At 44.8% G+C, this 25463-nt stretch overlaps 1 protein-coding gene across 1 annotated transcript in view; it reads left to right on the top strand.

The window, feature by feature from the left end:
* The window catches only part of LOC145337285 (zinc-binding protein A33-like), a 47927-nt gene that overhangs the window by 5439 nt on the left and 17025 nt on the right, over positions 1 to 25463 (top strand). Inside the window, exon 6 of the mRNA XM_080182077.1 lies at positions 19530 to 19541. Coding sequence (XP_080038203.1) covers positions 19530 to 19541 — 12 coding nt within the window. The remainder of the gene's footprint in view (positions 1 to 19529; positions 19542 to 25463) is intronic.

The following is a 25463-nucleotide window of genomic DNA, read 5'->3' as shown; positions in this document are numbered from 1 at the left end:
CCTCATAGTTCAACCCCCTCAACTCTGGTATCAGCCTCGTAAACCTCCTCTGCACTCCTTCCAAGGCCAAAATATCCTTGCGTAAGTGCGGCGACCAAAACTGCACACAGTACTCCAGCTGCGGCCTCACCAGTGCCCTATACAGCCGCAGCAAGACTTCCCTACTTTGATATTCAATCCCCCTCGCGATGAAGGCCAGCATCCCATTCGCCTTCCTGACCACCTGCTGCACCTGCAGGCTGGGTTTTTGCAACTCATGCACAAGGACCCCGAGGTTCCTCTGCACCGTCACCTGCTGCAGTTTTTTGCCACGTAAGTAATAGTCCTTCCTACCATTATTTCTACCAAAGTGGACCACCTCGCACTTGCCAACATTAAATTCCATTTGCCATTTCCTGGCCCATTCGCCCAGCCTATCTAGATCCTTCTGCAGACTCTCCACACCCTCCGCGCAATTTGCCGTTCCACCAATCTTGGTGTCATCAGCAAATTTCGACACCATACACTCGGTTCCCTCCTCCAGATCATCTATATAAATGGTAAAAAGCTGAGGCCCCAGCACCGACCCCTGGGGCACTCCACTAGTCACCAACCGCCAATCCGAATAGCACCCATTGACCGCCACTCTCTGCCTCCTATTTGACAGCCAATCCTCTATCCACGCTAACACCCTACCCCCAACTCCATGCCCCCTGACCTTCTGCAATAACCTCTTGTGAGGTACCTTGTCAAACGCCTTCTGAAAATCAAGAAAGACCACATCCACCGGCTCTCCTCTATCCACCGCCCTAGACACATCCTCATAGAACTCCAGTAAATTTGTCAGACACGACTTCCCGTTGACGAAACCGTGCTGTGTCTGCTCTATCAAGCAATTCCCCTCAAGATGCCTCGCTATTTCCGCCTTGATGATGGATTCTAACATTTTACCTACAACAGATGTTAAACTAACCGGCCTATAATTCCCTGCCTTTTGCCTGCCACCCTTCTTAAACAACGGCGTAACATTAGCCGTTTTCCAATCTTCCGGCACTTCCCCAGAATCCAGCGACGTTTGGAAAATAACCACCAAGGCATCCACTATCACCTCAGCCATTTCTTTCAGAACCCTCGGATGCATTCCATCCGGTCCTGGGGACTTGTCCACAATCAGTCCCTCCAGTCTGTCGAGCACCGCCTCTCTAGTAACAATAATGTCATTGAGACCCTCCTGTCCTACCATCTTTCCATCGCTAACACCCGGCAAATTATTCACGTCCTCCTCTGTGAAGTGCGAAACAAAAAAGTTATTCGAGGCCTCAGCCATTTCTCCATCCCCTACCACTAAGTCCCCCCTCTCATCCTCTAAGGGTCCAACGTTCACCCTAGCCAGCCTCTTCCTTTTTATATATTTATAAAAACTCTTGCTATCCTTTTTTATATTAAGCGCTAGCCCAGCTTCATAGTTTATCCTACCCTTCTTTATCAACTTCTTTGTCAATCTTTGTTGACTTTTAAACCTCTCCCAATCCTCTTCTCGCCCACTACTCTGAGCTACTCTAAACGCCTCCGCTTTTAATTTAACACTTTCCTTCACCTCCTTCGTTATCCACGGCTTATTACCTCTCCTCCTACGGTCCTTTTTCACCATCGGAATAAATTTCTGCTGAGCACCAAGAAAGATCTCCTTAAAGATCCTCCACTGCTCCTCAGCAGACCTACCTTCCAACGCGCTCCCCCAGTCCACATTTGCCAATTCTTCTCTCATCCTACCATACTCCCCTCTGTTCAGACAAAGGATGCGTGTCCGGGAACCCACTTTCTCCTCCTCCATCTGCATCAGAAACTCCACCATACAATGATCACTCTCTCCAAGAGGATCCTTCACCACAAGGTCCCTAATTCTACCCGCCTCATTACACAACACCAGATCCAAGATAGCTCGCTCCCTCGTCGGCTCCAACACACACTGTTCAAGGAAACTATCCCGGCAGCATTCCAAGAACTCCTCCTCGAGCCCACCGCGTCCAACATGGGTCGACCAATCAATATGCAGATTGAAATCCCCCATAATTATCGCCGTCCCATTCCTGCACGCCGCACTTATTTGCGCGTTAACAGCCCGGCCCACCTCCAGATCATTATCCGGGGGCCTATAGACGACACCCACCAGCGTCTTCCTCCCTTTGCTGTTCCTAATCTCCACCCACAACGATTCCACTTTCTGCTCTTTGGTTCCTATATCATCCCTTGCTACCACCCTGATGCTATCCTTAATCAGCAGAGCTACGCTCCCCCCTTTTTCCTCCCGCCTATCCTTCCTAAACACTTGATACCCCTGGACATTCAGCTCCCAGTCCCTGTCACCTTGCAGCCACGTCTCTGTAATGGCCACCAGATCATATCCATTTGTGTCGATCTGCGCCACCAGCTCATCCACTTTATTCTGAATGCTTCGTGCATTCAGATAAAGTGCCTTCATCCCAGCCTTCACCTGGACCCGATTTGCCAGAATGCCACCAACCATACTCACGCCCCCTACTCCCTCTATTATTGGGACATCCTCGGTCTCTTCCCATACCTGTACCCTCTCCTTAACTTTAGACCCTGTAATGTCACCTACCCTCGCACCCTCCCCCCCCTAATTAGTTTAAAGCCCTACCTACAGTCCTATTTACACGATTTGCCTGGACTCTGGTCCCAGCACGGTTCAGACCAACCCCATCCCACCCGAACAGGTCCCACCTACTCCAATACTGATGCCAATGCCCCATAAATTCAAACCCATTCCTCCCACACCAATCTCTGAGCCACCCATTCACTTCCTTAATCCTGTCAACCTTACGCCCGTCTGCACTCGGTTCAGGCAGTAGTCCAGAGATAACCACCTTGTCGGTTCTACTTTTTAATTCCATTCCCAGCTTTTCATACTCCCTCCCCAGATCCTCAGTTCGCATTTTGCCTACGTCGTCGGCACCCACATGTACCACAACGACCGGATTCTCACCCTCCCATTCCAGGTTCCTCTGTAGCCCAGATGTGACATCCCGGACCCGAGCACCAGGCAGACAACACACCCTTCTGTGCACTTTGTCATTGTGACAAAGGACAGTGTCAATACCCTTCACCCCACTATCCCCAATTACAACCACGTTCCTTATCACCTTCTCTTTGCCTATGTCCTGCGTCTGCATCACTGTACTGTGTGCAGTTTGCTCACCAACCTCACCTCCCTCGTTCTCGTCCACACTGGAAGCAAGAACCTCAAACCTGTTATGCAGATTGAGAGGCTGAGGCCTCCGGTCCCCACCCTCCTCCCTCCGGTCCCCACCCTCCTTCCTCCTAGGGACACCTCCCTGTGGGAGCAAATTAAAAATCCTCAATTGGTGGCGGAGCGGGAAGGCCGTCCATGGGCCTTCCCACCGTGGACATAATTGTGGTGGCGGTGACCCAGTCTCCACCCTCCTGTCTGATTAAATGTCCACACCATCAAATTCACTGCAGGGGAGGGCATAAAATCCACCCAGTAACTTGAAGTAATTAGTTCTAAAGGAATGTCACTAAAAATATCCCTGAATAGAACTAAAGTTTTATTTATGCACCTAATCCACCTTCGAAAAACCATTTTCAGCTTGCTCAGCTGAAACTGTCATCTCCCTAAACATCCCCAATACAGGAACTGTCAGGTGAAGCACTGTCTCCAGAACACATCGATAATTTACAAACTTCAGCAAGTGGAAACCCTCCATTCCCACCTGAACCTGTCCTCCTCTACAATCCTCATTCTCCTGGTACATCTCCACCTTGTGGACCAGACTCATGTCCATGATCAAGGTTAGGACAGGAAGCCTGGGAATAGGTTTTGTCTGCCTGTTGAGAGAGGAGGAGCGGTGAGGGGGATGGAGTCAGCTGGTGTTCACTGTGGACCTGGGGAGCAAGCACTGGATAGCAATCCATTTGCTGTAAGTGGCAGCAAAGGCCATTTTCTCAATTGCCTTGAGGAAACATTAAGTTAAAGTTACTTTATTAATCACAAGTAAGGCTGACATTAACACTGCAATGAAAGTACTGAGAAATTCCCCAAGTCACCACAGTCCGGCGGCTTTTGGGCCAATGCAGCTAACCAGCACATCTGTCAGGATGTGGGAGGAAACTGGAGCACCCGGAGGAAACCCACGCAGGGAGAATGTGTAAACTCCATACAAGACAGTGACCCAAGCCAAGAATCGAACCCAGGTCCCTGCACTGTGAAGCAGCAGTGCTAACCATTGTGCCACCGTGCCACCCACTCACTCTAGAGAAGTGTCTATTATACAGCACGGGGTTAGATACAGAGTAAAGCTCCCTCTACACTGTCCCCCATCAAACACTCCCAGGACAGGGACAGCATGGGGTTAGATACAGAGTAAAGCTCCCTCTACACTGTCCCCCCATCAAACACTCCCAGGACAGGTACAGCACAGGGTTAGATACAGAGTAAAGCTCCCTCTACACTGTCCCCCCATCAAACACTCCCAGGACAGGTACAACACGGGGTTAGATACAGAATAAAGCTCCCTCTACACTGTCCCCATCAAACACTCCCAGGACAGGGACAGCACGAGGGATCTGTTCTAGGACCCTTGCTGTTTGTCATTTTCATAAATGACCTGGATGAGGAAGTGGAGGGATGGGTAAGTAAGTTCGCTGATGACACGAAGGTCGGTGGTATTGTGGATGGTCTGGAAGGATGTCAAAAGTTGCAGCAGGACATAGATAGGATGCAGGACTGGGCGGAGAAGTGGCAGATGGTCTTCAACGCAGATAAATGCGTAGTCGTCCATTTTGGCAGAACCAACGGGATGAACGAGTACACTATCAAGGGCAGGGGTCTTAGTAGTGTTGAAGAGCAGAAGGATCTTGGGGTCCGGGTCCACAGGACTCTTAAATCGGCCTCGCAAGTGGAAGAGGTGGTCAAGAAGGCGTATGGTGTACTGGCCTTCATTAATCGAGGGATTGAGTTTAGGAGTCGGGAGGTAATGCTGCAACTTTATAAGACCCTTGTCAGGCCTCACTTGGAGTACTGTGTGCAGTTCTGGTCGCCTCACTATAGGAAAGACGTAGAAGCTATTGAAAGGGTACAGAGGAGATTTACAAGGATGTTGCCTGGACTGGGAGGCATGCCTTATGAAGTTAGGTTGAGGGAGCTGGGTCTCTTTTCCCTGGAGAGACGAAGGTTGAGAGGTGACCTGATAGAAGTTTATAAAATGTTGAGAGGAACAGATAGGGTGGATTCTCAGAGACTATTTCCCCGGGTTGAAATGGTCGCTACGAGAGGACACAGATTTAAGGTGCGGGGAGGAAAGTACAGAAGTGATGTTAGGGGTAAGTTTTTCACTCAGAGGGTGGTGAGTGAATGGAATTGGCTGCCATCAGTGGTGGTGGAGGCGAACTCGCTGGGGTCTTTTAAAAGACTTCTGGATGAGTATATGGGGTTTTATGGGATTGGGGGTTATAGGTAGGTCTATAGATTGGTAGGGGTTGATGTGATCGGCGCAACTCGTGGGCCGAAGGGCCTGTTTGTGCTGTAGTGTTCTATGTTCTATGTTCTATACATCCAAGAACAGGATTAAGTTTGAGGTTTGACTGTGGAGAATCACATTGAATAACCACTTCCACATGTGGCCTCAAATCAAATATTATTTGTTTTTATGGACTAGACCTGAAATATCTGGATCTTAAGATATTGATCAATATTTGTGAGTCAGCTTTGAGAATCTTTTTTTGTAAGCAGTGGTTTCTGTTCACTTGTATTACTGTGACAGTGTCTAAGTTAAGGGTGTCTGGGTCCCTGTCTCCAACACACAGTGTAGGGATTTCAGTGGGAAGAAAGTCAGCTCCATCATTCAGTCCTTGGAAAACTCCAGTGCAAAACTATTAGTGACAACTAATGAAGAGAAGTTGGGCTGTGTAGGCCGACACGGTCCAGGGCTCAGAAGAATGAGAGTGGATCTAACTGAGGTATATAACACGCTAAAGGGGATTAACAGGGTAGACGGAGAGAGGATGTTCCACCTTGTGGGGCAATCTCGGACAAGAGATGATAGTTTTAGGATAAGGGGGCAGCAGATTTAAAACAGGAATGAGGAGAAATTACTTTTCTCAACAAGTCGTGAATCAGTGGAATTCACTTCCCAGAGTGCAGTGGATACCGGAACACAAATCACATTCAAGGAGGAGATTGACTGATTTTTAATTGGCAATGGATTGAAGGCTTATGGAGAACGGGGAGGAAGATGGACTTGTGACTGAGACAAGTTCAGTCACGACTGGATTGAATGGCGGAGCAGGATCGAGGGGCTGAATTGCCCACTCCAGCTGCTAGTTCTTATGTTCTTACAATTGTGGTGAGAGGGTTGGGAAGGATCCATGCCTGCTGTGTGTGCTAAACCCTCACCAGGATGGGTTGAGGATGGTGTTTTTGCAGCATGATAGATGAGATGATGTTAAAGTGTCCGTGAGACAATCAGTGCTGATGTCTGTCAGTAAATATTGTGTGAGTTTTCTGAACAATGTAACACTTTGACTACATGACGCTATAATGAGAGAGTGAGATTGGAGTCAAGAGAAGGATGGTTTACCCTGGTGGAGTGGAGGAGATCGTTCATCTTCTTCCTGCACTGGATTGTATTTTGAGGGGCGGCTGGCCAAACCACTCAGCTGCCCTTCAATGGCCTCCCGGCCCAGCGAGGTGAGGCTGGTGTGTTTCCTGGGGCCATCCCTTGGGTAAAGGGTATCCCATTTCATGAGAGTTTCCTGGGAGTCATTGCAGAACCAAGAAGCAGTTTTCTTCTTTGTAGCAGATATTTCCTAATAACCTCTTCTAAAAGCTGGTCTGGAGAGAGTGAGGTGAGGTTTAAATGTGGTACCTGGAACTTGGAGTCCATTTGGTGACAGCGGAACGGGTGAGTCAGTTCAGACCCGGCACATGATTCAGTGTGAAACTCACCCATGAATAATTAATGAGTGAACGAGTGTGAAATCAGGCATGATTCCCTGCCACACCACCCAGCAGGAAGCACACGGCAGTACCTCCTCACCATCCCACTTAAAATCATCACGGAAAATTCCACCCCTTGGATCTGGGATTTATCCGCAGTCTAAACCTATTAGGATTGATATGGACAATCCATGTATCATACCTGCCATTTCCTGATGCTCCATAATATCCATCTATCTATCCTTTAAAGGACTTGGCTGGTCTTTACATCATTTCACCAAAAGAGAGGTAAAGGAATGAATTAATTATTGATATTCTGTTATTTCTCATCTGTTCCCCTCACTTGAATTTGGTTCTTTCCTCCCTGCCCCTTTCTCTGTTTCTGTCTCTGTTTAAAACCTGTTAAATCTCTATTATTTCCAGCTCTAACAAAAGGACATCAACCTGTTTCTCTCTCAAAGACTCCACCTGACTCACTGAGTATTTCCAGCAGTTTTTGTTTTTATTTCCAGTTTCCAACGTCTGCAATATTTCGCTTTAATGAAATCATGGTTTCTAACATTCAAAACTATGTTTTTCTTGTTATTTTTTCAGAGCTCGAACTTCGGGAATTTGTTGCAGAATATGGTAAGAGTTGAATAATGAAATATTTACAAACTACAACGTATATTTGTTTTGGAGTAATTACAAGTTTAACGAATTATATTTATCTGTCAGGATCAGTTAATTCCACATTTTGATGATGTGACTGTGCTTTAACCCAAAGGTTAATAAACTGATCTTCCTGTGAATCTTAAACCAGAACTTTACATCACTCTGGCGAGTGTGTGAAATCGTGCACTTGAACAATATTTCAGACAATTGCATTGACTGGCAGCTCCATCAGTTCCAGCAGTGCCAAGTGGGTATTAGTGGGCACAATGAAAGCAGAAGAAGCCTCATGGACCCTGTGAATGGGCAAATGCAGGGATTGGCAGGAAGGGTTTGGGCAGGTTCGGGACAGTGTGGGGTGGGTGAGGAGTTGAGGATGGGGATTGGGTTTTAGGCTGCAACCAGTAGGAAAAGTGTTTCTATCTTTGGCAACCACCCCCTCCCCATCTTAAAATGGAGCCCCCAAAGAGAGTGGCCCCTTTTCCTCTATTGCATTTTTTTAAAATCCAGTCTGTCCGCCCTCACCTTTGGCCTCGATCACCCACTGCCTGGACCTGTTGATGACAAGCTTGGCCTGACCCAGGAGCAGGTCTTTGAGGAGGTCCTCCTCCCTCCCCACCCCTCTCCACACCGGGTGCCTGAAGACCAGGAATGTGGGGCTGAAGTGAAAACAAAACTCAAGGAAAAGGTTTCCAGGAAATTAAAAAGGGATGAAAATAATTAACATTTACATGGTCTGCAAACTCCACAAGCCTGCAAAAGACAACAGGCATCTTGGGAATCTGTGAACCAAAACAATCTGTGGTTGTATGGGACGGTCGTGTGGAACACCCTCTGCCCAGAGTCCCCGATGGTAAATAGGAGTATTCCCTCACAGAGAGCCCTCCACCAGGGACCTCCACCGCTGGACAGCAGCAAGGTGTGTCTGGATGGTGAACAAAGGTAAGAAGGTGAAAGGTGTGCAGCAGCAGCCCGTACAGGAAACCCCTCTGTGCTGTGCTAAAGGACACAGAGGACATTTCCACAAGGCTCCTCGAGCTGTGGGACTCCAGCTCCTGATGGACAGTTCGGCTTTGGGGCTGATGTGAAATTCTGTCCGAGCAGGGGTGCACTCAGACTGGAGTTCACCGCACGTCTGCGCCTCCTCCAGACCTCGTGTGCCTCGGAGCACCACCGGTTCAGGGCGTTGGAGGGCATCGGCTGTAAACTGGATAACCACTGATACCTGACACGCCGGTTCCAATGAGGTCATCCAGCCCACTCCTCCACCACTCAGCCCGTCCCTGATCCTGGTCACCCCAGCAGTCCCAGCCCTTCCCCCCACCAGCCGCTGGTGATGGTATTGATGGACCTGCAGATTCCTGAGCAGCGACTCCCTGACGATAGCCACTATTCCAGACAGAGGAGAGCTGTGGAGTGAGGTGACCAGGTTCCAGACTTTAATCAGTTCCTGGTGAAAAACAGCACTTATTCTGTACGAGTCCTTGACCCGCAGATACAGAGCTCCCTTTAATCCTCAGTTTCAGACTCCTCTTCATCCTGGCTGGAAATAATGGGGTTCGTAGTTTTCCTTATCGGAGGCGATGACCCACAGCCAGTCTCACAGATTGTTTTTCTCAGTTATTTCAGGAATCTCTTGGAGAAGGCCGAGGTGGCAATAATCTTGTTTTCAGACTCTCGGTGTAGGGTGTCGAAATTTGCTGATGACACCAAGATTGGTGGAACGGCAAATTGTGCGGAGGGTGTGGAGAGTCTGCAGAAGGATCTAGATAGGCTGGGCGAATGGGCCAGGAAATGGCAAATGGAATTTAATGTTGGCAAGTGTGAGGTGGTCCACTTTGGTAGGAAGAATGGTAGGAAGGATTATTACTTACGTGGCGAAAAACTGCAGCAGGCGACGGTGCAGAGGGACCTCAGGGTCCTTGTGCATGAGTCGCAAAAACCCAGCTTGCAGGTGCAGCAGGTGGTCAGGAAGGCGAATGGGATGCTGGCCTTCATAGTGAGGGGTATTGAATATAAAAGTAGGGAGGTCTTGCTGCAGCTGTATAGGGCATTGGTGAGGCCGCAGCTGGAGTACTGTGTGCAGTTTTGGGCGCCGCACCTGCGCAAAGATATTTTGGCCTTGGAGGGAGTGCAGAGGAGGTTTAGAACATAAGAACATAAGAAATAGGAGCAGGAGTAGGCCATCCAGCCCTTCGAGCCTGCCCCGCCATTCAATAAGATCATGGCTGATCTGTCGTGGCTCAGTTCCACATTCCCGCCCTCTCCCCATAACCCTTAATCCCCTCTCTTATCAAAAACCCATCAACCCACGTCTTAAAAATATTTAGCGAGGCAGCCTCCACCACTTCAATGGGCAGAGAATTCCAGAGATTCACCACCCTTTGAGTGAAGAAGTTCCTCCTCAACTCCATTCCAAACCGCCCCCCCTTTATCTTGAGGCTGTGCCCCCTAGTCCTACTGTCTTTTTTGAGCGGGAAGAGTCTCTCCACCTCTATCCTATCCATCCCATTCATCATCTTATACGTCTCAATGAGATCTCCCCTCATTCTTCTAAACTCCAACGAGTACAAGCCTAGTTTATTCAGCCTCTCCTCATAGCTCAACCCCCTCAACTCTGATATGAGCCTAGTAAACCTCCTCTGCACTCCCTCCAAGGCCAAAATATCTTTGCGCAGGTGCGGTGCCCAAAACTGCACACAGTACTCCAGCTGCGGTCTCACCAATGCCCTATACAGCTGCAGCAAGACCTCCCTACTTTTATATTCAATCCCCCTCGCTATGAAGGCCAGCATCCCATTCGCCTTCCTGACCACCTGCTGTACCTGCAAGCTGGGTTTTTGCGACTCATGCACAAGGACCCCGAGGTCCCTCTGCACTGTCGGCTGTTGCAGTTTTTCGCCACGTAAGTAATAATCCTTCCTACCATTATTCCTACCAAAGTGGACCACCTCACACTTGCCAACATTAAATTCCATTTGCCAGTTCCTGGCCCATTCGCCCAGCCTATCTAGATCCTTCTGCAGACTCTCCACACCCTCCACGCAATTTGCCGTTCCACCAATCTTGGTGTCATCAGCAAATTTCGACACCATACACTCGGTTCCCTCCTCCAGATCATCTATATAAATGGTAAAAAGCTGAGGCCCCAGCACCGACCCCTGGGGCACCCCACTAGTCACCAACCGCCAATCCGAATAGCACCCATTGACCCCCACTCTCTGCCTCCTATTTGATAACCAGTCCTCTATCCACGCTAACACCCTGCCCCCAACTCCATGTCCCCTGACCTTCTGCAATAACCTCCTGTGAGGTACCTTGTCAAACGCCTTCTGAAAATCAAGAAAGACCACATCCACCGGCTCTCCTCTATCCATTGCCCTAATACCGCCCTAGACACATCCTCAGAGCTATATCTAATTTCTTCTTGAAATCAGGCAATGTTTTGGTCTGAACTACATTGTGGAAATGAATTCCACATTTGCCACAGTTGAATTTGGAAATGCCAGCTTTTCGTGGTTGGCATAAAATCACATCTAAAAGCTGGTATTTCCAAAAATGTAATGCTGCATCAATACTGCAGTGAAATTTCAACTTGGATTATGCTCTAGATTATGTACTAGAGTTTTACAGCACAGAAAGAGGCCCTTCAGCCCATTGGGTCTCTGCCAGCCATCAAATACCAATCTATTCTAATCCCATTATCCAACACTTGGTCCGTAGCCTTGTAAGCCAAGACGTTTCAAGAGCTCATCTAAATGTTAAGGGGTCCCGCTTCTTCAGCTGTTTCAGGTTCCAGATTCCCAACACCGTCTGGGTGAAAAGCTTTCCCTCCAATCTCCTCTAAATCTCCAGCTCCTTACCTTATCTACGCCCCCTTGTTACTAACCCCTTTACTGAGGGGAAAAGCATTGTCCTATCTATTTTGTATCTACCCTATCGATATCCCTCATAGTTTTGTACACCTCGATAAGGTCCCCCCCTTTGCTCTAAGGAAAACAACCACAGCCTATCCAGCCCCTCTTCATAGCTGAAATGCTCCAGCCCAGGCAACATCCTGGTGAATCTTCTCTGCACCCTCTCCAGTGAAATCAAATCCTTCCTCTAGTATGGTGGCCAGAACCGTACACCGTACTCTAGCTATGGCCTAACCAGTGTTTTATACAGCTCTATCATATTGCTCTTATATTCTGTGCCTCAGATAATAAAGGGAAATATCCCATATGCCTCCTTAATCACATTATCTACCTGTCCTCTTGACTTTTAGTGATCTTTGGACTTAATGCAGAGCATTTTGATTTTAGAGTGCAACCACACAGACAAATTACTCCTGTTGTAAACTAAATATATCCACTTTACAGTGAACTCTGTCCATTGTGCTGTGGAACCCTGTTGGAATTGTTAGTAAATTTAGAAAGGTTTTCTGTGGAAAACAGAAAAAAAAGAGTTCTATGTCAGATGTTTTGACTGGCAGTACTAAAAGGTGATAAGATGCCACGATGTGGGTTTTGAACCAGTTAAATGCAGATTTATTTTGAGAGCCATTGCCAGGATGAAGTCTAACACAGAGATAAGAACCTGTGAATGACTCTGGTGATATCATGTGACCCATGACACAGATGAATTGCTTTACAATACATGACATCCCTCACCCTTTACTTCACTAGTCCGACAACAAACTTTTAAAAATTAATGATTATCCCCAATGAACATCAGTTACATTGCCAAGTGCTATTGTCTACATATGTACAATTAATCTGAGAGTCTTTCTGGTGGACATTGATTCCACTTTGGTGAGATACAACATTCTGGAGTCTGATCTTTGACATCTTCGCTGGTCTGTTCCTCTCAATTATCAGGTACTTCATCTTGTGAAGTTGCTTCCAGAGATTTTGGCTGTTCTCCTGGAGTAGAATCTGAACTTGGTTCTATAGTAATCTTTGGTTCAGAAATTTCTCAACCTTGGGTTTCTGACGTACTGATACCGTCTCCGCTAATTCACTTATTGAATCGAGGATTAGATTTGTGTGTCTCCGTCATATTCTCTCATCATCAAGTTGCATTGAATAAGAAATCAGCCCTGTCTTCGCTGGGATGATTGCAGGTGCCACTTCTCACTTGCCAAGTAGTTTCTTCTCCTTGTTTAAAATTATAAACATTTTGTTTTGATGTTTGTTCACAGTGAATAACTTGTGCTTGTTGTTGCTCTATTCCTGTAGAATCAGTAGATCAAATCCAGTTCTCAGTTTCCTTCTCAGGAATTTCTGGTGAATTTTGTGTGGTGAGATGAGCTGTGTTCCAATGGGACATGAGAAGCTTGTTTCCTCTCATGGATAATGGACCTTCTTCTTTGAAACATGACATGAAAGAATCCAGTGAGTGTACTAGTCTTTCTGCCAATCCGTGAGTGGATGGATGATATGTGTTGCATACCATTACCTTCAGGTAATCCACAAATTCCTGGGATGTGAAATGTGTCTCATTATCACTGACTAGTTGTTCAGTCTCCAAATCTTGCGAACAATGCACTCAACCTCTATATGGTTCTTTCCATCATGATGGATTTCATTTTCCTGCATTTGGGCTGCTTTGAATGCAGATCCACCAGGACAAGTAAAATGTAGCCTTCAGTGGATCCCACGGAGTGATATATATCCTCTGTCAAGGTTGTTTTAGCCTGTCCCATGGAGAAACGGTTCTAAGAGGTGGAGTATTCCATGTTCTAGTGCATGACTGACATTGCCCCACTTTTTCTTTTATTTGTGAGGAAAGCCCAACCCCTAAAAATAAACTTGTGCTAGCTCTTTCATCTGCACTGTTCCTGGATTCAGCTTCGTAAGCACGGAGGGATATCTCCCTGATAGCAATACTCCATTTTGGACAGTTAATTCAAGTTCTTTCATTATATAAGGACTGAATTCAGGATTCTTCTTTTGTTCATTGACGTACCTCTTAGTATCGTGTCTATGACCCTACTAATTACCAGGTTATTCCTTGTCTGCCTTTGCTACTGGGACATTCTCTACCTGGGAGAAATATAATTTGCTGATGTAGCTGTCTCTTGGTTTTGGTTTTGTCTTGTCGTGGAAATACGTTAGCTTGCTGTTCTGATCTCGAATACTTGATTTTGTAATTATGTGCTGGTAGTATCAATGCCCAACATTATAGATAACTTATGGGTAATAATGGAATGGAGCAAAAATAGTTGTCAATATCCTGGGGTCAGTTAATGAAGTAACTTGTTGGCCAGACAGGTACTGGTGAAATTGTTTAATGCCAAAAATGAGGGGTTCTTTCTCAAGTTGTGCAAAATTTCGTTCTGTGCTTAATAACATTCCTGATACAAATGCTATTGACAATGCCTCCTCAGTGGCCATAATGTGAGATGCCGTAGTACCCACCCCGTAGGGTGGTGCATCACATAGAAACATAGAAGGTAGGAGTAGGAGAGGCCATTTGGCCCTTCGAGCCTGCTCCGCCATTCATTACGATCATGGGGAATCGTCCAACTCTATAGCCTAAATCCTGCTTTTTCCCGATAACCTTTGATCCCATTCACCCCAAGTGCCACCTCTTGAATACATTCAGTGTTTTGGCATCAACTACTTCCTGTGGTAATAAATTCCACAGGCTCATCACTCTTTGGTGCAGAAATGTCTCCTCGCTGCCATCCTAAATGGTCTACCTGAATCCTCAGACTGTGACCCCCCCTGGTTCTGGACTCCCCCACCATTGGGAACATCCTTCCTGCATCTACCCTGTCTAGTCCTGTTAGAATTTTATAATTCTCTGAGATACCCGCTCATTCCTCTGAACTCCAGCGGAAACAATCCTAATCTAGTCAATCTCTCCTCATACATTAGTTCTGCCATCCCCAGAATCAGCCTGTAAACCTTTGCTGCACTCCCTCGAGAGCAAGAACCTCCTTCCTCAGAAAAGGAGACCAAAACTGCACACAATAGTCTAGGTATGACTTCACCAAGGCCCCGTATAGCTGCAACAACACATCCCTGCTCCTGTACTCGAAACTTCTCGCAATGAAGGCCAACATACAATTTCCCTTCTTTACTGCCTGCTGCATTTGCATGCTTATCTTCAGTGACTGGTGCACAAGGACACCCAGGACCCAGCCATTCAGGTAGTAATCCATTTTTGCTTCCAGTGCAAATAACCTCACACTTATTCAAATTATACTGCACCTGCCACTGATTTATCCACTCACCTAACCTGTCCAGATCATTCTGAAGGGTCTCTGCATCCTTGTCACAGTTCACCCTCCCACCCAACTTGGTATCATCTGCAAACTTTGAGATGTTACATTTTGTTCCCTCATCCAAATCATTAATATATATTGTGAATAGCTGGGGTCCCAGCATCGATCCCTGTGGCACCCCATTAGTTACCGCCTGCCAATTTTAAAAGCACACATTAATTCCTACTCTTTGATTCCTCTCTGCCAACCAGTTTTCAGTCCATCTCAATATACTTCCCCCAGTCCCATGCGCTTTTATCTTGCATGATAATCTCTTATGCAGGACTTTGTTAAACTCTTTCTGAAAGTCCAAATATACTACATCGACTGGCTCCCCCTTGTCAACTCTACAGGTTACATCTTCAAAGAATTCCAACAGATTTGCCAAGCATGATTTTCCTCTTTATAAATCCATCCTCTGTCTGATCTTGCCAATGCTTTCTAAATGCTCCGCTACAGAGTCCTTGATATGGATTTGAGAATTTTCCCTACTACCGATGTTAAGCTTACTGGCCTATAATTCCCTGTTTTCTCTCTGCTTCCCTCTTTGAATATTAGAGTGACATTAGATACCCTCCAATCTGTAGGGACTGTTCCAGAGTCTATACATTCCTGGAAGATAATCACCAATGCATCCACTATTTCTAGAGCCACTTCCTTAAGTACTCTGGGATGTAGATTATCAGGCTCTGGGGATTTATCTGCCTTCAATCCCATCAATTTTCCCAGCACTATTTCTCTACTAATATTGATCTCCTCCCTCAGTTCTTCCCTCTCACTAAATTTTGCATTCTCCGATGTGTCTGGATCTGATTTGTGTCCTCTTTTGTGAAGACAGAAACAAAGTATGGATTCAGTTACTCAGCCATTTCTTTGTCCCCTATTATACATTCCCCTGTTTCTGCCTGTAGGGGACCTACATTTGTCTTTACCAACCTCTTTCTCTTCATGAGCTCGTTAAATATTCAACTCTGGGTTACAGTGAACCAATATTGTTGTTTGCATGAGCATCCTTTAACTCCTTTGTATACACTTTCACATTTCTTTATCAATTGCATTGCTGGTTAGCACACAATAAATTATGAAGTGGCTTTGGTGCTATTGCAAGGTTTGGGATGAAATTCCTGCGATAATTGATTAGTCCTTAAAATGATCACAACTGTGACATGTTCTGTGGTCTTGGCACATCGAGCATCACTGTCATTTTCTAAGCTTCTTTGTGAAGGCCATCTGTGTCTATTACGTGACCAAAATAACTGATAGATGATTTGAAATATTCACATTTTTCTTAACCCTTAATCCCCTCTCTTATCAAAAACCCATCAACCCGCTTCTTAAAAATATTTAGCGAGGCAGCCTCCACCACTTCAACGGGCAGAGAATTCCAGAGATTCACCACCCTTTGAGTGAAGAAGTTCCTCCTCAACTCCGTTCTAAACCGCCTCCCCTTTATCTTGAGGCTGTGCCCCCTAGTCCTACTGTCTTTTTTGAGCGGGAAGAGTCTCTCCACCTCTATCCTATCCATCCCATTCATCATCTTATACGTCTCAATGAGATCTCCCCTCATTCTTCTAAACTCTAGCGAGTACAAGCCTAGTTTATTCAGCCTCTCCTCATAGCTCAACCCCCTCAACTCCGGTATCAGCCTAGTAAACCTCCTCTGCACTCCCTCCAGGGCCAAAATATCCTTGCGCAGGTGCGGCGCCCAAAACTGCACACAGTACTAATTTAAGTTCTTGAATCTTTTCTAATCTTGTATCATCTTGGAAATTTTTGTCCTGATCAAATATTTTGTAGACCTATGTTTTTGCATCTTGATATGTTCTTGCATTTGCATACCTTTTGAGGTTTGAGAAGTCTGTTATGTCCAAAATATCTCCATTGTGTGCCACAGTTTTTACATCAATTTTCTCTACTCCAACATTCATGTGACAAGTGTCCGGCCCGAGCACACCTATGGCATCCCTGCATTTTAAGACATTTCTTCTTGTCCATTTCCATCTTGTGCATTTTGGCTCCAATTTGGGAAGTTTCTTTCATGGACAATGTAATCTCAACAGCAAGCTTTACTGTTAAAGAACCTTTGATGAGCAATCACTTTGAATTGTTTCATTTCAAAGTCCACAAACAAGTCTGTCTCACAAGAGTGTCTTTGAGGGTCGAGCCAACCTTGCAATTCTTCATTGACTTTCTCAGGGCTACAATGCATTGCAGTATTTTTTGCCCTCTTCTTGGCTGCATCAATGAAATTGGAATCTCTCAGCAATTATTAGTGGTTTAGATGAAAAATTACTTTGTCAGTTCCTTGTAAGTTTTTTCTGTAGGCTTCTCAAAATGGACAAGGCTCTGTAGCAATGTAAAGGGTTTACATGCTACTACACATAGGAAAATGACTACTTTAAGTTCATCCAATAGCTTGATAAATTTGAAATCTCTCTTTGCAAGCAATCCATGTTTCCGCATTTTCTTCGAAAGCCTCTATGTACCCTTTGGCCTTTGCCCACCATTGCAGTTACTGGTTATTAAATTGTACTTTCTTTGACTTCCTCACACTTTTGTTGGACTTGTAGTTTTTTAGAAAATTTCAACTGCTTCTTTTAGGCAATAAATCTCCACTTCACTAAGCAAAGAAGGTTTTGCTTATAATTATTCCTTTTTTTGGAGTAGTAACTCCCCTTTAAGAGTACAGAGACTCTCTCTCTTTGAGTGCCTCTGTTGCTGCAGCCCATCATGTGCGAGGACCCCACAGCCTGGAAATCTGTCCAATTTCAAAGTGGTAAGTAAATGTTCTCTTTCATCTGCTCACAATTTTTTTTTCAACAATGTTGAAAATGACTCTGGTGATGTCACAGCACACCAAGTGACCAACCACACAAAGATGCATTTCTTTACAACGCATAACAAGAACCAATACCAAAAATTCTCAAAGGAATCATCAACTAGCCCAGTGTTAAAGACCAGATCAGAAACTCCAAGGCATTTTATGAAATTAGCCTAGGCCTATCTTTTACATTTGATTTTAGTATTAGGGTGAGCATAGGATGCTTCACACCAGGTATGATTCAAGTGATCCACTAGTAAGCTTTTATCAAACTTTATTTAAGAACACAGTTGGAACATAACAAAGGGAATTAGCATAACTTTTACAAATTAAAATACCAAAACATGACAAAGTATAATTCTTTACTGCTAGCTATCTATTTTGTTCCAATTTAACAATTTCCCACATAGATATAAATCCCTTCTTTAGAACGAGTTAGCACTGAAACCAAAGCTATGTATATAGGTACTAGATTTCCAACCTTTTGCCACTTGTGGAGAGTGATCCATACAAACTTCTGTCTTATAATTCTCATGTCGCAACTTTCAGAGAAAGTTCCACCACAGACAGTAGAATCTCAGAGAAAGAGACTAATTTCTTAGCAGATTCCAGTCTCCAGACCTCAGAGAGCAAGAGATACAGAGAAAGTGATCTCTCTCTAAAGATTCCAAAATGCAGACTGCCTTGAGTTCTCTGAAAGCCCAGCTGTACCCAGTCATATGATCTTTCCTGTCAATCAAGCTCGACTCAGAAATATCTCAGCAGAAAACACAAAATAACAGAACCCTGCATTAGTCTAGATTAGAACAAAGATTGTAGCAATTAAGATCAATTATGCTGCTGCAATATCAATATAGTGCTGCTGGATCCGGATAAAATGGCTCTGAATGATTGGAACAAACCCTGCACAAGAAATATGACTAAAATATATTTCCTTTAGCATCAGACCTCTCCCTTTAAGAAAAAAATGAATCATCAATATGCAAAAATGGCTGCAAAACCTTTGTTTTATTCATGCTCATGCACATGTACTGTCTGAGAATCCATCCTTTTCAGATGTTTAACTGAGGCTCCATCCACCCTCTTGGGTGAGTGCTAAATAGATCAAGCACTATTTTGGAAAGGAATGGAGCGTTTCTGCTCAATGTCTTGGTCAATAGTTAATTCTGAAGCAACATCACTAAACTGTATCATCTTTGATTTATTACTGTCACATATATTAGTATACAGTGAAAAGTATATTCCTTGTGCACTATACAGACAAAGCATATGGCTCAGAGAGAAGGAGAGAGTGCAGAATGTGGTGGTACAGTCATAGCTAGGGTATAGAGAAAGATCAACTTAATATAAGGTAGGTCCATTCAAAAGTCTGACAATCTTAATTATTGATTGTTATTTGTGGAACATTTCTGTGCATAAATTATCAGTAAAACATTCAGGAACATCTTGAGGATGTCAAAAGTACTGAATAAAGGTAGTTTAGCTCAGTTGGCTGGATGGCTGGTTCATGACACAGAACAAAGCCAACAGTGTGGGTTCACTGTCCGTACTGGCTGAGGTTATTCATGAAGGTCTGCCTTCTCAACCTTACCCCTCACCTGAGGTACGGCTATCCTCAGGCTAAACTCACCACCAGTCAGCACTCCCATTTGAGGCTCTGGTCATCTGAGACATGGTGACTTTACCTTGCCTTGTATAATTGCTCAGAAATTATTATAAGGTTTGATTTTGATTGAAAACAGTATTCAAAGCATTATAAAACTGAGGAATGGGACAATGTTTAATCAGACAATGATAATCAGACAAGTAAAATATTTTACTAAATTCCCTTTTATTTTGTAGATCAGTGGAAGCTTCTTGTTGAATCAGAATGAAAGTATTTTACATAAACTGTTATGTATTAATTAACAAATCTCCGAGGGCTTATCATTGTTATTCAGAACTGTAATAGGATCAAGGTGTTTTGTCAAATAAGACCAGGGACATTGACTAATTGGCATTGAGGTATCACTGGGTTGGAGGGCACTAAGGAGAGTGTCTGGGACAGCATGGGATCCAGTCTCCAGATGCAGAATTTTGAAAAGTTCCAAGGAAGGTTCTGAGAATAATGACAAGACCCGTGATGAAGGGTCAAGGAGTGGGGTCCAAGGATTTGGGATGGAAGTCTGTGTCTTGCTGTATTCTTCACCTGGGGACTAGGGATCTGTGATCACTGAGACAGTCCCAGGTTCTGGAAGTTTGGGGGTGGGTAACGAGAAGCTACAGAAAAGATGCTCTGACATTCGCCAGACTGGGAGGAGATTTGACAATGTTCAGAGTAGTCGTTGTTATTGGAGATTGCTGGGATCTGTTAACACAGTGGGAAGATGGGGAAGTTTCAGACTAGTTTGGAGGTGAGAATTACGCCACCTGTTTTCATCGATACCTTGTGTCCACAACCTTGTTACGTCCTCAGAGCTCCCTCAACACCCCCCATTCCCCGCCCCCCCCCACCTCCGCAATCCGATTTGACATTATTAGTTGTTCTTGCCTTTACATATCTGCCTTAAAACATTCAGTAATAAATGATCAGCTTCAAGCACCTCAAGACCAGGATACAATATCATGGTGTTGAATTACACCCTTTGAGTATTTCTCCCTCTGGGAGGGTGGGATTGATGGATTAGTGCAGTGTTGGTTAGACTCATTTCCTGAGGATATTTACTGTCAAACACATTTACTTCCAGATTCTCTGGATGGTGATAGTGCATTGACTCTGTCAGCTAAGCTCAGATATTTCTTAACACAGGCAGCTATCCTGATTTATCAGGGAGTCTCCTCTGGTACAGAAACTACAATAGGATATCCAACAAAACATTGAAACAAGAGCAGACCTGTGCCTTGTTTCATCCGTTTAAGGAGCTATTGTGTAACTATTTCCTGCTAATCCCAATGACAGGTCTAATTCGGACTCCAAAACTATTCAGGCTGATCCTGAGAATCCTTTAAGATTGGTTCAACTGAACTCTGACAAGACGCTGCGACAGAACACAGACACATCCGAGCAATCCCGAATACTATCAGATACTGACTCTGCATTGGGTTACCCCGAATGTTCCCAACACTCAGAAACCTCCTCACTCCAACAAGTGAACAGTTTTCCTCAAGGCCTCGGTGTTATATTTACACAGTCTATTTCACCTGTCATTCTGAACAGTATATTTCAGATTCTCACATTCAGAGCTCAGGCACGGGAGCACTGCCGAGCTGAATGGGCTGATGGTGAAATTTGGACACAAGCTGCCCACAATTTGTCAATGAAGTTTCATTTATGGAAGAATCTGTGACCGGCACTCCCATCAGGCAAAACTCTTGTGTTTGGTCCCTGATGGGGCCATCTGGGCAAACCTAACTTCCACTTTAAAATGAGTAAAGCCACAGGAGGTCCATGAGGAGGACCTACAGAATTCTGAAGGGATTTGATAGGGTGGATACTGAGAGATAGATTCCGCAACCAGCGGAAACAAAAATGAAGGGGCACAGTCTCAGGATAAGGGGCCGATCATTTAGGACTGAGATGAGAAGAAATTTCTTCACTCAGAGTTCTGAATCTTTGTAATTCTCAATCCCAGAGGTTGTAGTGCTTCATTTGAGAACTTTTTAGGCTGGGATAGATAGATTTATAGTTTCTCAGGGAATTAAGGAGTATGGAGAGGAGGGGATAATGGATTTCAAAACCTAAGATTATCCGTGATCATACTGAATGGCAGAGCAGTTTCAACAGGCCACCTGGTCTAGTCCTGCTCCTATTTCTTGTGTTCCTGTATCAACTGCATTTAAAATGTCTGTAAAACACTTGCTATGACGTTATTTACAGATTAAGTCATGGAGAAAGACTGAGAGAAAGAACATTTCGGACAGAGTGAATTAATTCCTGTCTAATTTGTTTGTGTTTTCAGAGTGGAAGCGAATTTGTGAATGTGAAGGTAAGACCTTTATTATTGTAAAACACAATAAGAAAGAATAAATCAATGCAAAACCTGAAACTGTTTCAAAAAACTGACAGCTTAAAAAATAAACCAGACCAGGCCCAACAATCTTCAGCTTCTTCATCAATTACCTTCCCTACATCATAAGATCAGAAGTAGGGATGTTTGCCAATGATTTCACAATGTTCAGCACCATTCGTGACTCCCCAGATACTGAAGCAGACCATGTTCAAATGCGACAAGATCTGGGCTTGGGCTGGTAAATGGCAAGTAAGTGCCACACAAATGCCAGGCAATGATCACCACCAATAAAAGACACTCTAACCACTGCCCCTTGACATTCAATGGTGTAACCATCACTGAATCCCCCACTGTCAACATCCTTGGGGTTACCATTGACAGAAACTGAACTGGACTCACCACATAAACACAATGGCTACAACAGCAGGTCAGAGGCTCGAAATACTGCGGTGAGTAACTCACCTCCTGACTCCCCAGTGCGTATCCACCATCTACAAGGCACAACTCAGGAGTGTGATGGAACACTCCCCACTTGCCAGGATGACCTGCTCCAACAACACTCAAATAGCTTGACATCATCCAGGACAAAGCAGCCTGCTTGATTGGCACCACATCTACGAACATTCAATCCCTCTATCACCAACGCTCAGTAACATCAGTGTGTACTATCTACAAGACATATTGCAGCAATTCACCAAAGATCTTTAGACAGCACCTTCAAAACCCACGACCACTTCCATCTCGAAGGACAAGGGCAGTAGATAAATGGGAACACCACCACATGCAAGTTCCCCTCTAAGCCACTTACCATTCTGACTTGGAAATATGTCATTGGGTCAAAATCCTGGAATTCCCTCCCTAACGGCAACCCACAGCACATGGACTGCAGCAATTCAAAAAGGCAGCTCACCACCACCTTCTCAAGGTGACTAGAGATGGACAACGAAACCAAAAGAGAAAATGCTGGAAAATCTCAGCAGGTCTGGCAGCATCCATACTCCTTCCAGATGCTTCCTGACCTGCTGAGATTTTCCAGCATTTTCTCTTTTGGTTTTCAGATTCCAGCATCCACAGTAATTTGCTTTTATATACAGATGGTCAATAAATGCTGGCCAGCCAGCGATGCCCATGACCCACAAATCAATAAAAAAAAGCTGGAAAATTGTCTTCAGTAAAGATCTAACATAAAGGCCACAGTTTCAGTGAGACCAAACAAGTGAAATTCATTTTGCATTGAATTTCAGAACTTTTAATTGTTGTTTTGAGATCCAATTCCACATTTTAGTTTGTTTGAATTCTCTCCCATATGAAATGGAAAAAGAATTAGTTACAATGGGAGAGCAGTGGGACAGACATTAACTTGTTCTGAATGATGCAGCTTCCATGTCCAATGTTGTAATTTAAAGGAAACAGGGTGGATGCTGAAAGGATGTTTCCCCTTGTGGGAGAGACTGGAACTCGGTGACACAGTTTAAAAATAGGGGGTTTCCCATTTCAACTGGAATGAGGAGTTATTTTCTCTCCCCCAGAGCACAGAGGAGACAAGATCATTGAATATTTTGAAGGCAATGTTAGATTCTTCACTAGAACCAAAGAACCATAGAAAATTTACAGCTCAGAAACAGACCTTTTTGGCCCTTCTTGTCTGTGCCAAACCATTTTTTTGCTGAGTCCCACTGACCTGCACTTGGACCATATCCCTCCACACCCCTCTCATCCATGTACCTGTCCAAGTTTTTCTTGAATGTTAAAAGTGACCCCACATTTACTTTATCCGGCAGCTCATTCCACACTCCCACCACTCTCTGCATGAAGAAGCCCCCACTAATATTCCCTTTAAACTTTTCTCCTTTCACCCTTAATCTATGCCCTCTGGTTTTTAGCTCCCCCAGCCTCAGTGGAAAAAGCCTGTTTGCATTCAGTCTGTCTATACCCATCAAAATCTTATACACCTCTATCAAATCTCCCCTCATTCTTCTATGCTCGAGGGAATAAAGTCCTAACCCATTTAATCTCTCTCTGTAACTCAGCAAAGCAAAACAAAGATTATCGGGGGTGGGTGGGCAGGAATGTGGAGCTGAGACCATAATCAGATCAGCAATGATCTTATTGAATAGCAGAGCAAGTTCGAGGGGCTGAATGGCCTCCTGTTCCTAATCCGTATGTTTGTTTGTTCAGAACACTATTCCATTACATTTACCAACATTTTGAAGCATATTGTGATCCTTTGCTTTTCTCTGTATTTTTCTGTTTTTTATTTTATAGAACATAAGATCATAAGAAATAGGAGCAGGAGTAGGCCATCTGTGCCCTTGAGCCTGCTCCGCCATTCAACAAGATCATGGCTGATCTGAAGTGGGTCAGTTCCACTTTCCCGCTTTCTCCCCATAACCCTTAATTCCCTTGTCTATCAGAAACCTATCTACCCGTGACTTAAATATATTTAGCGAAATCGCCTCCACCACTTCAACAGGCAGAGAATTCCAGAGACTCACCACCCTTTGAGTGAAGAAGTTCCTCCTCAACTCCGTTCTAAACTGCTCCCCCGCCAGCCCCCGCTTATTTTGAGGCTGTGCCCTCTAGTTCTGCTATCCTTTCTAAGTGGGAAGAATCTCTCTACCTCTACCCTATCTATCCCCTTGATTATCTTATGTCTCTATAAGATCCCCCCTCAGCCTTCTAAACTCCAACGAGTACAGACCCAGTCGATTCAATCTCTCCTCAAAAGCTAACCCCCTCATCTCCGGTATCAGCCTAGTGAACCTTCTCTGCACTCCCTCCAAGGCCAATATATCCTTCCGCAAATGCGGCGACCAAAACTGCACACAGTACTCCAGCTGCGGCCTCACCAGTGCCCTCTACAGTTGCAGCAAGATCTCCCTACTTTTATATTCTATCCCCCTCGCTATAAAGGCCAACATTCCATTCGCCTTCTTGATCATCTGCTGCACCTGCAGACTGGGTTTTTGCGATTCATGCACAAGGACCCCCAGGTCCCTCTGCACCGTAGCATGCTGCAGCTTTTCGCCTTTTAAATAATAATCCCTCCTACTATTATTTCTACCAAAGTGGATAACCTCATATTTGCTAACATTATACTCCATCTGCCAGGTCCTCGCCCACTCACTCAGTGAGAATTAGTAACTCAGCCTATCCAGATCTCTCTGCAGACTTTCCGCGCTTCCACGCAATTTGCTTTTCCACTCATCTTCGTGCCATCAGCAAATTTCGTTCCCCTACACTCAGCCCCCTCCTCCAGATCATCTATGTAAATGGTAAACAGTTAAGGCCCCAGCACCAATCCCTGTGGCACTCCACTAGTCACCAACTGCCAACCAGAATAGCACCCATTGATTCCAACTGTCTGCTTCCTATTAGACAGCCAATCCTCTATCCACGCTAACACCTTACCCCCAACTCCGTGCACCCTAACCTTTTGCAGCAACTTTTGTGAGGCACCTCAACAAACGCCTTTTGGAAATCTAAAAACACCACATCCACCAGTTCCCCTCTGTCTACCGCACTAGTCACATCCTCATAGAAATCCAATAAATTCGTTAAACACGACTTCCCCTTCACGAATCCGTGCTGCGTCTGCTTGATCAAACCGTTCTTTTCTAGGTGCCTCGCTAATTCTTCTTTGATGACGGATTCTAGCATTTTTCCAACTATGGACTTTAAACTAACTGGCCTATAATTCCCTGCCTTTTGTCTGCTACCTTTTTTTAAACAGCAGTGTAACATTAGCCATTTTCCAATCTTCTGGCACTTCCCCGGAGTCTAGTGAATTTT

This window comes from Carcharhinus amblyrhynchos, unplaced genomic scaffold (genome assembly GCF_965287045.1).
Source record: "Carcharhinus amblyrhynchos unplaced genomic scaffold, sCarAmb.v2.hapA scaffold_45, whole genome shotgun sequence".
In the NCBI taxonomy this organism is placed as follows: Eukaryota; Metazoa; Chordata; class Chondrichthyes; order Carcharhiniformes; family Carcharhinidae; genus Carcharhinus; species Carcharhinus amblyrhynchos.
Note: the sequence above shows the minus strand (reverse complement) of the source record. Positions and strands in the feature narration are given on the sequence as shown.